General features: G+C 51.0%; 6 protein-coding genes across 6 annotated transcripts; 3 read left to right on the top strand and 3 right to left on the bottom strand.

Annotated features, from left to right (window-relative positions):
- Positions 1-341: 341 nt before the first annotated feature.
- BBBOND_0108190 (hypothetical protein) lies at positions 342-1,103 on the top strand (the record flags this gene model as incomplete). Its single annotated transcript, XM_012911253.1, has 1 exon — positions 342-1,103. The coding sequence occupies one exon, from the start codon at positions 342-344 to the stop codon at positions 1,101-1,103; it is 762 nt and encodes a 253-aa protein (XP_012766707.1).
- A 604-nt stretch (positions 1,104-1,707) lies between these two features.
- On the bottom strand, positions 1,708-3,018 carry BBBOND_0108180 (succinly CoA-ligase beta subunit, putative; the record flags this gene model as incomplete). The annotated part of the gene is made up of 1 exon (XM_012911252.1): positions 1,708-3,018. One exon carries the CDS (start codon positions 3,016-3,018, stop codon positions 1,708-1,710), a length of 1,311 nt encoding a protein of 436 aa, XP_012766706.1.
- Positions 3,019-3,265: 247 nt separating this feature from the next.
- BBBOND_0108170 (mitogen activated protein kinase, putative) lies at positions 3,266-4,774 on the bottom strand (the record flags this gene model as incomplete). The annotated part of the gene is made up of 1 exon (XM_012911251.1): positions 3,266-4,774. The coding sequence occupies one exon, from the start codon at positions 4,772-4,774 to the stop codon at positions 3,266-3,268; it is 1,509 nt and encodes a 502-aa protein (XP_012766705.1).
- A 1,585-nt stretch (positions 4,775-6,359) lies between these two features.
- BBBOND_0108160 (membrane protein, putative) lies at positions 6,360-7,771 on the top strand (the record flags this gene model as incomplete). Its single annotated transcript, XM_012911250.1, has 2 exons — positions 6,360-6,414; positions 6,465-7,771. 2 exons carry the CDS (start codon positions 6,360-6,362, stop codon positions 7,769-7,771), a joined length of 1,362 nt encoding a protein of 453 aa, XP_012766704.1.
- A 5-nt stretch (positions 7,772-7,776) lies between these two features.
- BBBOND_0108150 (GTPase subfamily protein, putative) lies at positions 7,777-10,433 on the bottom strand (the record flags this gene model as incomplete). The annotated part of the gene is made up of 3 exons (XM_012911249.1): positions 7,777-8,408; positions 8,447-8,807; positions 8,844-10,433. The coding sequence occupies 3 exons, from the start codon at positions 10,431-10,433 to the stop codon at positions 7,777-7,779; spliced, it is 2,583 nt and encodes an 860-aa protein (XP_012766703.1).
- A 310-nt stretch (positions 10,434-10,743) lies between these two features.
- Positions 10,744-12,411, top strand: BBBOND_0108140 (ribosomal protein L17, putative; the record flags this gene model as incomplete). Its single annotated transcript, XM_012911248.1, has 7 exons — positions 10,744-10,844; positions 10,904-11,010; positions 11,054-11,237; positions 11,273-11,375; positions 11,413-11,496; positions 11,533-11,747; positions 11,949-12,411. 7 exons carry the CDS (start codon positions 10,744-10,746, stop codon positions 12,409-12,411), a joined length of 1,257 nt encoding a protein of 418 aa, XP_012766702.1.
- Between the last annotated feature and the right edge of the window lie 17 nt (positions 12,412-12,428).

The raw sequence follows: 12,428 nt of genomic DNA, 5'->3' as shown, positions 1-12,428 counted from the left end.
GTCCCTAGATTGGGCATAAGTAATATATATTTGAAAACTGCATACACCAATGACATGCGTTGTGGACACTGCATACCACGTCATTGTTAAGGAGCTGGCTGCGATATGGCAACTTTGATGCCATTGTGCTCCACAACTAGGCACATTTGTACATACGCATTTGTAGATCTATGTGAGGCGCATACATAATAGGAGCGAACATCATTGATACTTATCTACCATTTAAACATATCTGCTCTTCACACCACTCGTTGAGTATATGCCTTGTTTTCGTATACCCCCGTGAAAGGTAAAACGTAACACGCCTTTAGCATTCTCCTGACTCATCTACTATTCGCAAAATGGTGTACCATTCTTTGATGGATGTTCCCTGCAACCTCAAGGAGGGCATCGATTGGTTGATAGCCCTGAAGGGAAATGATGCTGAAAAGAACATAGCCGCTATGGGTGCCGCAGTGTACGACTTTCTAGTAGACAAGCCGGTTGGTAAGATGAACGTACCAGCTCTCGAGAAGGTTAAACTTATTACTAAAAAGTTCCTGGCGACTCCGAAGCTTATGAATCTGTCCTTTGTACAAAGTATGTTCGAAAAATTCAAAAGGCCTATGGCAAAGAGGCCCTGTTTACTAGCAAAGATGTTTAGGAATTTCGAGCACAGCGATTATGAGAACGTTTTACAGACCAAGAAACTCGGATCTGAAATTGTTTTAAAGAGCGTAGGTAAAGTCGCGGATAGTTGTGATAGGTTCCTGAATCATATAAAAACCACTGATAGCTACACTTCTGCTTACAGTTCAGAAGCAACGTGGGATGCATCATGTGCGAAGGACCCGGAAGCTTGCGCAGTGGTCCTGGTGGGGATTGCGCCTATGTTATGGGCAGGCCTAACTTCTTTGTGGGATGCGACTAATCCTCAAGCCTTTGGCTGCGGAACGGCCTTGGTAGATAATCGTTCGCGAGCGATGCTAAATGCCGTGGGTTACGAGGAGTCGGAATACCGCAATACACTGGGTCGTGTAAATCTTCGCAATGCATTGCTCTCTATGGATTACGATACTCTGCGCATATTATACTACCTCGCTGGCTTTTGGGCTTTCTATTGAGTAGATATTGTGCGTTGGCTATATATGTAGTTCCAACCATAGATTTTGAGTCCGAATATCCAGTTACCTTTCTACTAGTTCCTGAGGTCATTTTCGATAAGTCTCTTTAACGTCTAAAGACGTAATGTAGCTTCACTTAATGGAAGCGTATTTTTCATATCGCAAAAAACTAGATTTTAAATTTTTGGCTTCTATCGTGATTTCACGTTTTCATCTTAGCCCTCTGTAAAAATCCTTCAAGGAGCTTGCCTAGGTTTCTGCTGCGTCTCCAAGCTTTCATTCCTGTGATCTTGCGGCCCCATCCAGTTTACATTGCGTCATTTCGCCGTGTCGCATCGGATATAGGGGCGTTGTAGGATTTCGCCAACACACAGCAGCCAACGATGCTCAGCAAAACTCACGAGAGTGAACGATCAGAAATGTATCTACAACAGCAGATTACTGCTTTCATACCTTTGAATGCCCGATGTTATCACACTGTGCATTTGGCGGTGATGTAATTGCGATTTTTATGTGCATGATTACATTAGCCACAGGTTTTTTGGTTTTGGAAGCCACTAATGTCAGATACGTATTGTTATGTAACACTTTGGCCAAAATCAAATCAAGACGCGTTTGCAATCTCTACAGCCGACTTTGCAGCCGAATCAAAATCTGAGCAAAAAATATGTGGTATCTGTGCCTCGTGCAAAATTTTCTTCGCCACGTCTGATTTCGTTCCCTGGAGACGCATGACTACAGGTATTTGCATTTTTGACTTTTTGGTGGCTTCCACGAAGGAGGTTGCGAATTTGTCACAGTGAACGATTCCACCTACAATATTTACCAAAAGCACCTTCGCATTAGAGTCCGATGCCACGATATCTAGCGCTTGTCCGAGCATATCGCTGGTGGCGCTCCCTCCGACGTCTAGGAAGTTAGCAGGCGTACCTCCATGGTGTGTCAGGAGATCTAGTGTGGCCATCGCTAGCCCCGCTCCATTCACAATGCAGGCCACGTTGCCCCCAAGGGGTATGTAGTTCAACCCGGCCTCTAAAGCGCGTGCCTCTAGTTCGTTTTCTGGCGGCGCGACGGATGCAAATATGTCCTTCTGTCTGAAATCCGCATTGTCGTCTATGATGATTTTTGAGTCGCAGGCAACCAACTTCTGGTCGTTAGTTTCCGATATTGGGTTTATTTCCAACAAAAGAGCGTCATTTTTGACGAAGGTGTCATACAATCCTTTGACAACCTTTTTGGTTTCTTCCTTGAGGCTTTCCGAGAAGTCCAGATGGTCGGCTATTTTGCCCACTTCGACGTCGGATATGCCCTTCAATGGGTTGATACCTATAGTGAGAACGGCTGACGGATCTTTCTCTGAAACCTCCTCCACATTGCCGCCACCATGTTTCGTGGCGATGGCCATTATGGTACTGGACTTGCGGTCGAGCATAAACGAGATGTATCTCTCCTTAGCGAGGTTCAATTTCTCGGCAACAATGACTTCTTTGCACTTCAACCCTGATTTGCCTGTTTGTTTGGTGACAAGGATGTTGCCAATCATCTTTTCGGCGGTGACCTTGGCCAAATCCGGAGATTGCACGAGCTCGACGCCAGATATCTCAGTGCCGACGAACTTCCCTTTTCCTCTTCCTCCCGTAAGTACTTGCGCTTTCATGACGACCTGGCCACATTTGGTGTTACTCAGGATTTCACGCGTGATGCTTTCAGCCTCAACCGGGGAGCGCGCAAGGAGGTTCATTGGCGTGGGAATTCCACGCTCCTTAAGCAATTTCATGCCACCGAATTCCGAAACGTTGAGGAATCGCTTCGAATCGCGGCATTGGTAGCACGTGGCAAAGCTACCCTTAGGGGCAAGCCGTCCCCCGGCCATTGAACGGGTGATGGAAAACCCACGACACGAGATATTACTCATGGTGTCACACACTACTTAAAAAATTTCAACTGTAGATGTCTCAAATAGCTTTGATGCCAGCAGCGTTCCCCATTTGGTCTCCCGGTGCGGGGCAGCTGTGTGTAGCGCACTGGAGATTCCGCGTGCAGCCGACGGCTTTCGCACATAAAGATGTCTAGAATGGAGAAGGGAAAGTATATTTGATCACATGAATGTACGTTATGGAGTGTTATACTGCTAATCGTAGAGCAGCGTGCTTTGTTGGATCTCAGAAGAAGTACATGCCACTGTAACCTGAGTCCTGCTGATGCTTGACTTTGCATTGGTAGTGAGCAGGTGCAGGTTGTGGCTGGGGTTTCTGCCTCAGTACCAGCTGTGGTTGATTGTAGGTGTTATTCCTTTGGACGCTCGATCCGCACGTGTTCTGGAAAAAGCCTCGCCAGGATTGTATGGGCAACCTTGAAGCCGGCTGGGCAACATTCGCTTGCATAGCTGGTTGTTCCGCGACAGGTCTCAGTTTTGCTGCGTTCTTGTGAGTTGCAATTAAGTTTCCGAGGGCTTGGGTTGAGTAGGAATTCCGCTCCTTGTTGGCGGTGCACTTGGTGTGTCTAGCCTCATCGGCACTCTTGTCTGTGGTGACTGGATTTGTTGGCTCCTTGACGGCATCTGGTGAACGAGGCGCATGCTTGTGCTCATGCGCAAGTGCTGAGGCGTCGTCCTTGTGTGCTCTTTGGTGGGACTTCCGCTCTTCGATGTACCTGTATATGAGCCTGCGGTAGTTGGCAACGTCGTACTTGACGTTGTCACAAACAGGGATTTTTACAGCCTTGGGTAGCGCAGCCAGAGAGTCGTTGGATTTGTGGAATGACCGGATGTAGGGATGGTTCAGGGCGTGAAGTGTGGATATACGCTTGTTTGGGTTGAATTGTAACAGCTTCCTGACAAGGTCTATGGCATCATCAGGCGCATTGGGGAGGTAATCTTTAATGGATCTTTGCGGAATTTTCGTGAGTGAGCTCATCATCATCGCGGTGAATGGCGAGCCGAGCGACTCCATGTCTTCCTCGCTAGGCATACCAGTGAACGCGATTACCTTAGAGAGTTGGTTGATGGTGGAGGACCCGGGAAAGAGCGGCTTGTTGATAAGCAGTTCCGCAAGAATACAACCAATTGCCCACATGTCGACACCCTTGGTGTACTTGGTGCTGCCCACCAGTATCTCGGGAGCGCGGTACCATCTGGTGGCGACGTAGTCCGTCAGGACTGGGGCCTCATCGGTGATTTCATCATGAGCGATGCTCCTGGCGAGTCCGAAATCCGCCAGCTTTATGTTACATTTTGCATTGAGCAGGACATTTGATGGCTTAAGATCCCTGTGTAGCAGGTCTCCTGAGTGGATGAAGTGAATGGCCTTGATGATTTGGTACAGAATGTACTTCTTGTGCACTTCCTCCAAAATATTGATCCGGATAACGGCGTGCAAATCCGTGTCCACATACTCAAAAGTTATGTAGAGATCCCTATCGTTCTTAGCGGCATATACCTCCTTAATCTCCACAATATTGTTACATTTCCTCAGATAATGCAGGAACATAATTTCCCTGTACGTCCTCTGTGCATCCGTCGAGTTCCTGAAAGCATCGAATATCTTCTTCAGCGCCACTACTTCCTGGGTCTCCTTGTTCACCACCTTCCAGACGATGCCATAAGCACCTTTGCCCAACTTCTGAAGTATGTGGAACTTGCTGAGAATGTGTTCGTCGATGTGGTCGCTCATCGTTCCGAAGATTAATCGAGTACTGCGTTGGAGCTAATGTACTGCATTACCTCATTCTCGCGACTTGCGTTGCTGTCACGCTGCTGATCCAAGTAGCCGCGATGTCTACAGCTACTTAAAGCATACACTTGAGCCAACGAAACCTCACACTAACAACACACCATTAACCAACATATAACACCAAATTTACCACCCTCCTGCGGAACGTCGTACTCAGCACGAATGGCGTGTGGGTTGTGAGTAAATACACGCCGATGCGAGCAATGCCGAGCTCCAACGAATGCAAAAAAGGCAAAAAATTATTTCAACAACAGCGAAGTATTTGGACGTGCGAAAAGACACTTTGCCACATTGCGACAACCTTCCACATACGAACCTCACCAACCTGTCGTGGTCCCGCACAAATTATGCACACCAAGCCTCACAACGGCGTGTTGGCGTCCAGTGTGCGTAATTTGTGGCGGTATCCGTCCCTCGTTGAATGTGAACGTTGTCACTCCGTGACAGCGTCGTTTTCCGACGTTGAGTCCCCGGGGTGCACGTCGAGGTCGGCGTTATCCTGTACTTCGGTCAGCTACACTATGGAGGTGCATGCAGCTGTCACCGTGACAGAACAATGCTTTATTTAATAAATCGTGTGTCAGTGTGTCTTGCGTGCAACGGTTCGTGCGGCTTGCCACGCGTCGTCTGCGCCGTGAGCAACGGTGCGGGGGACGTCGACATCCCGTGCTGCGCTGCGCGTGTCCTGCAAAATTTGTCGTGTTAATGTGCAGATCTATGCATTGTATTTCTTGTTTCGTGTCAGCTTTGTAACTTCTATGAGGGTGTATTGGAGGCGTTATGTGCCGTTTCGTCGGTGTGCAGAAAGCCAAGTAGCGTATCGTGCTGTGTCCTGCGATCACCTGCCGGTCCACAAAAAATCCCTTTTAACATTGATTTCTTGATACTATTTGGTTCGTATGATAGGTGAAAAGCGCGATATACGGCAAGCAGTTTTGTGTGTGTTTTTCGGAAGCGGTGATTTGGGGATTATTATTGTCATGCCCCTTTTGTTATACTGTATATCCGCTATATACTTGTAAAAATGCGTGTCATTATCATGAGTAGCTTATCCCAAAGTTAGGGTGTGGATCATGGTGAAATCGTTCATAGAGGCTGGTCGATGTGGAACCTATTATGTCGGCAAGTCATGTTTGTGAGTATACAGCTGTTTTGCTGTTGTACATCGCGGTTTTGCTTATTTAGCGTGACTGCATGGCGCTCCTTTATGTGAATTGAGGCATAGGTCGGCTTCGCGATCGTATGGTATTTCTGTTCTTCGAATGAGCGTTCAGGCAGTTGCTGCACGCAGTACCGTTCATATTATAATGCGGTGCTTAAATATATAGAACAGAGACAACGCCGCTCCACTATGCACCTCTTTTCCGGGTGTCTACAGCTGACGGCATCTGTGCCGCTGGGATCGCCGCCGCCTTAGAAATTCTAACACATCGCACATTAAAAACGTATCTGGTTGCCACGTTCCCCCCTCTGCCATTTTGGAAATGTGCGGAGCGCGGTGGCATCGGTACCGACTTATCGCAACATGGCGTCTATCGTTGGCGTTGCTTGCCATTTCGGCCTTTGCCGGAGCTCCAAACGTCGGTAAGTCCTATCGATAGCAATGTGTAATTGTCTCACTATCTGCCAGGCGCTAATCGTCTATTCCCCGGGGGGCAGAATTTGGGAGCTCCTGCGGCGCCGCATGGCGCAAGCCAAGAAGGATACAACGTCTGTGTAGCTGCGGGATGTAATCAATTCGAGTCAGACAGTTCCAATCCGCTGCAGCACCAATGCGGCATGCATACTGTCTGCAAGCGGTGTCCAACCCCCGGAGTAAGCAACGCGGACATTTGCCATCTGTTCCCGCCCACGCAAGGCCGCATCAACGTAATAGAGGGTAGTATGGATACAACCAGTTCTGGGCATCATGGAGCTTATGAGGGTGGGCACTCGGAGGATGATGAGGGCGACGAAGGCTCTTTTTTGGAGATAAACTCGTTTGACATGAAGTTCAGGCCGTCCACTTCCAACGCCGATATCAAATCATATGCGAGATCTTGCGCAGTTGATAGGGATGGGTTCGTAGACGTCGCAGTTCGAGTTGTTTTGCAGTGGTACAAGGTTCCAGGGAAGGAGAGCCCTAAGGAGGCGGCATACGAGGAAGAAGGCGAAGAAGATGGCATGCTTGAGATGGAGCCAGCGTCACGATTATCTTTGGATGATTTGGACTATTCCTCAGATGATGAAGGTGGATCGTTTCTCGAAATATTCCCACAGTTAGGTGAAAAATTACGGGGGATGTTTTCGTCCGACAAAGACTCCGACGATGACGGTTCCGACGGCGGCGACCACGGTGCCATCGGGATGGTGGTGCACGGTCTGGCTGCTGCCGGCCATGGCGCCTACAACCGCGTCAAACGGCTCTTCAAGTCGCCCAAATTGCAGGTCCACTATAGCGTGAGCCATCAGACGTTATCGAGCTGTAGGCAGTCCCAGCGATGGGAGGGATCGCTCCACGGTTCATCGCTGATATTCACGTCTAACCAGAACATCAGGATCCTAGCGTCAAATCTACAGAGCAAATTCTTTGTGGACAACTTAAAGGTACACGTGACGTGTAAGGATTGCGAACAGCTGCAGTCACGTTCATGCGTTCAGGTACACTGCGCCCAGAGGCAGCCGCCTGCGCGCATCCACGCGTTACGTAGCTTCACGCACCCGCCAACGGCGCCCACTCTCCAGCCCATCGCTATGCATCCGCCGCCAGCAGCCGGGATAGGGCACGCTGTGCCTCCAATCGCACCTGCAGCTGTGCACACGGCGCCGCTCAACGTCTACGACCCTAACACCATAGTGGCACATATCGCATCACACTCGGGGAACTTCGCAGACGCTCCCGGCGTCCTGATTGCCACTATCGTTATTCTGCTCTGCACAATAGAACTGTTGGGTTAAAAAATTTAAGCATACGGTTCGACAGTTTTCTTTTTGTCGCTTTTGCGCTTTCCTTTGATTAGGAACCGCATTTTGCGTTTGGTCATGGGCTTCTCCTTTGCCTCGGGTATGTCTTCTCCCGTGGCCAAAAGCCACTCCTGGAGCTTCGATTCCTCTCGCTTGACCTCGCTCGAAACTTTCATGTCGTTGTTGAGTCTGCTCGTTCCCTTGCCTGCGATATTCAGGTTGCTTAAGGACTCAGCTAGGTCCCTAGTTTGCTCTGCCTCAAACTCCACCATGGTCTGCCTGCACGTCGGGGGCCATGCGCAGTAGAGCAGGCTGCCGCTGACGTAGTCCTTCACAACCAGTTTGGCAGCCCTGCCGAGATCCGGCTGCCCGCCCTTGCCGCCGGAGTAGAATTTCCTGCTGTGACAAATGAATTCCAGGAACTTTTGGCTGAAGAGAATGGGCTTGCTGTCCCTTCCGAGTATGACACATTCTGCCCGGTCAACGTCATAGCGTTCGCACAGCTGTTTCGGTATGCGGTTGCATATGAGCTGCACGGCAAATATCAGACTGCCCCTGAAGTGGGCGGTTGCGACGATGCCGTTTATGAGCAGGTGGTGCTTCGTTGAGACAATGTTGGGGAAGATGAGCCCTGTGTTCGTTATGTGGTTCCAAGGAGCTCCGTCTTACCTGGGCAATCGCAGAGGGTTATGTTTTCCTTCTTCAATGGCAGGGTTTGCAGGTGTTTCGTTTTCCCGGGTTGGCAACTCACGTTGGTCTTCGTTGCCTCCATGAGGCAGTTGATGAGCGAACTTTTACCCACGTTGGGGTATCCTACAAATCCCACAGTGTATAACGGTATCTCGGCATTATCTGCATCATTCAGCTCGGAGAACACGGCAGACTGTCGTTGGCGGTAGCCGTTGATTTTCTCCAACAGCATGGCCACATTGTAGACCTTGCAGCAGGGGTCCTCTTGCTGCTGTTCAGCCCCTGCATGAGGCTTGTCATTCTTCCCCCAAATTGTGGAGAAGAATACGAAATCGATGCCCTGAGCTGTGATGAGTGGGTATTTACATGTGCTTACCTGTGATTTGAAATATTCTGCCCAAGCCTTCCGCAGCTCCAGGGTGAGATAGTCGGCCTTGTTGAGGATGAGCATCATTTCCTTCCTGCTGTCGACCTCCTTGACGTACGATTCAAGGTCCGGTACCCTGTAAAACAGGGGGTCTCTTGCGTCGATTATGATCAGCAGGATGTGGCTGCGCTCGATCACCCTCCACAGCTGCCTCCAGAACTCTATGTTCTTTTCGTACGGTGTTACCACTCTCTCCTCCTCATCTTCAATTTGTGCCAGCAGCTTCCTCCATGTGTAGAAGCATTTGGTTTCAATGCGATTGAGTTCGTTGGCATCCATCTTGCAGATATCCACGCTAGACACCTCGTGCTCGATGGCTGTTTTATATTCCTTGACGTATTTCAGGTCTCGCGCCACTTGTTTGACCTTCACATTCTCGTTTGGTTGCGATTCTGACACCTTTACACCGCAACTTTCTGCACGAGCAGGCAGGGCAGCTTCGGGCGGGGGTGTCTCCACAATTTCCTCGGTCTCAAATCCACTGTCATCTTCATCTTCATCTTCATCTTCTCCCTCATCAATACCATCCTCATCTTCATCCTCATCCTCCTCCTCCTCAACATCATCATCACTGTAATACTCATCCGAAATGTCGTCATCCTCATCCTCCTCACTGCTATAATCATCCTGCGAGGTGCGCTTGGCCATGTTGGCTCTTGCCTTGAACGTATTCATACGCCCCGACTTTAGTGCAATCCCAGTAGGTTGACGTCGCCATTTAGGGGCGCCAGCAGGGCTACGTAGCGGTTCAGCAAACCTGACAGAGCGCTTCGATCGTGCAGGTGACATTGGCGTTCTTGCAGCGTCATTGGCACCCTCATCTTCAGAGTCCTCAGATGAATCTTCCGAAACTTCGCTGTCGCATTCCGATGATCCCTCAGACCCTTCTGCGCCTTCATCTTCTTCGTCTGTTGCGTAACCGGGTTCTTCTTCCCCCTCTTCATCGTCTTCCAGATCGAAGTCACTTAGGTCTTCACTGTCGCTGCCGCTGCCTACCACGTTCCCGTGCGATGCATTCTTCATTTTCGTACGCAACTTTAGCGGGTCAAATATCCCATTTACCGGTTTCGGCCCCGATCCGTGCATATACATATCAACGAGTTTCTTGTTTCTGCGTTTGTTGACGCGTTTTTCCTTGAGGTGTTGTGCGTGCTCCCGCTGCTTGATCAGCTTGGCGATGGTTTCCCTCTGCTCGTCGTCGAAGAAGAGGCATCTGCGTGGTATTGGCACCGCGGGAAACACCCTGTCATCCTTCGATTCCGAGTAGTCCACCATCCGCGCCAGTTGGGTGTTGAAGTCTGATGCGAGCACCTCCCTGGTGCCGCCACGGGTGCTCAGATAGGTCTCCAGACCATGTTCAGCAGCAAGTGTGAACTCATCTAGACTTTTACGCTCGACTACTGAGTGCTCCACCGGTCGGTATGGCCGATCGCCGAGCATCAAGTCGTCCTGTTTAGCCTGCCTGGCGAGGATATCGTGCGCCAGCGTCCTACCGATGAAGCCATGCTTGCCACCTTTTTGGCTCTTCCCACCTCCCATCGTGATCCTTCACCGCAGTTTGTCGTATATCGGTTGGTAGCGCACGGGTCAGGCGCATTTACGTTTTGAACAATAGAGCTCTCTTCTCCATACCGCAACGGCGTGCGTACTTGGTGTCTAAAACTGTGGCAGCTAAAATGATCGGTACCTACAGGCTGCAGAATTGGCTGGAAAATGGATAATTTTCTATATTAATGACGCCTTCGCCCATAGCAACGGTACTTCCGTGGACGTGATGCTATCAGGTAGTCGCCTCACCCGGCAGACCGAGGTTCGGAGCACGACGACATTGTATCATCGCTAGGAATATATGGGATTTTCAGCGACGGCGCGGCTCGTGGCTCACGGCCAGCGCGGCCGCGTGTTTCGGAAGTTCCGGGGCCAGCCTCCTAAGCGCTTCGACTGGTTGAAGTTAGTTTAGGGTATTTTCGTATCTTCCACCCCGCTTCGACTTGTTGACGTGCTGGCAGGAACCATCTGGATCGTCTTTTGCGCTTAGGACGCATAGAGCTGACTCTTCCCCGTGCTAAGGAGCTGCAGCAATATGCCGAAGAGGTCGTGTTTCACGCAAAGAAGGGTATGTGATCAGGCGCAGTTACGGTGTATACTGCGATGTGTAGACACTCCGGAGTCCGACCTTATCGTTGAGAGCATGCTGCGGAGCCCCGAAGCCCGGCAGAAGCTCTACGAACGCTATGTGCCGCTCTACGCAGACCGCCCTTTCTTTTTCACTCGCGTGATCAACCAGTGGCGTCTGAGGTTTTCCGACGCCGCACCGATGGCCTATCTCGAGTTTGTGGACCGGTGGGTACCAGGTGTTGTTGTTTGCATTGCTGCAGGCCGGGCGAATTGAGGCCCGCTAAGCCGGTGGGAGGGCGCAAACTTCTTCAAGTGCACGCGCTAATGCAAGCTTCGCGGCGCGATTATCGCAAGTACTACGCAGTAGGTTGGGTGGACGCGTTACGCCATCCCGGTGCAGTTCGCCAAGAGCCACGGCATGCTCGACAGCGAAGGCAACCTGCTTTCGGACATCAGCCACCTGATTGGTGACTCCGAATCGCCGGTAAGTGTCGGGTTTTAAGCTGTTGACTCTCTTCAGTGGCACGAAAGGGCCGAGACTGTGTCCACGATCAACCCGCAGTGGCGAGAGCACCCGGTGATGCGCCAGAGGTTAGAGCGCATCCAGTCGGTTGACTTGAGGTCGGACCGTGCCGAGGAGACGTTCGAGTCGACCTACGAGGAGCCGGCCGAACGGCGAGTGCCAACGAGCAACCCCGACCTGAGCTCCGCCGTGCGTCGACCGCGGTTCAACCCGTGAGCCGCTTTCACAACAGCTGTCACTAACTCTGCCATAACGAATATTTGTGTGTTATGTGTGGCATTTCTGATAAATTGTCTTATTGTGTCCCCAGGCGCGCGCCTACCTGAGCTCCCCGCGGCAACGCCGCGCCCACAACTCTTTTCGGCACCAATGTGGCCGTTCGAGGGTAGATTCGACTTTTTTGGGTTTCTGAGGCCGAAGGTGGCGCACGGCGAGGCGCCGGCCGCCGAGCGGCCCCGGCTGTCGGTGGAGGAGCGGTATCCCCTCCCCGAGAAGTATGCGGAGAACCCGGACTTGATCCCGAAGTACTACGCGTTTCAGTCCAACCTGGTGACCGATGAAGACCTACAACCGGGAATGCTCCGTCAGCTCGAGGTCGACAAGCGTCTGACTCTGCCTACGCGTACGCATATCCGCTTTCTGATCACCGCGACCGACGTCATCCACACGTGGTCCGTTCCCAGCCTCGGCATCAAGGCTGACGCGGTGCCCGGCCGCCTGCATCGCGTGAACACGTTCATCATGCGCGAGGGCGTTTTCTACGGCCAGTGCTCTGAGATGTGCGGGACGCTGCACGGGTTCATGCCAATCGTGGTCGAGGCCGTTGCGCCCGAGACGTATGCGGCGCATGCCAGGAAGTACTATCGCGAGGACTAAGCGTTAATATAATTAAA

The sequence above is a fragment of the Babesia bigemina genome, assembly GCF_000981445.1.
Source record: "Babesia bigemina genome assembly Bbig001, chromosome : I".
NCBI classification, from domain to species: domain Eukaryota; phylum Apicomplexa; class Aconoidasida; order Piroplasmida; family Babesiidae; genus Babesia; species Babesia bigemina.
This window is presented reverse-complemented; position numbering and strand designations above follow the sequence as displayed.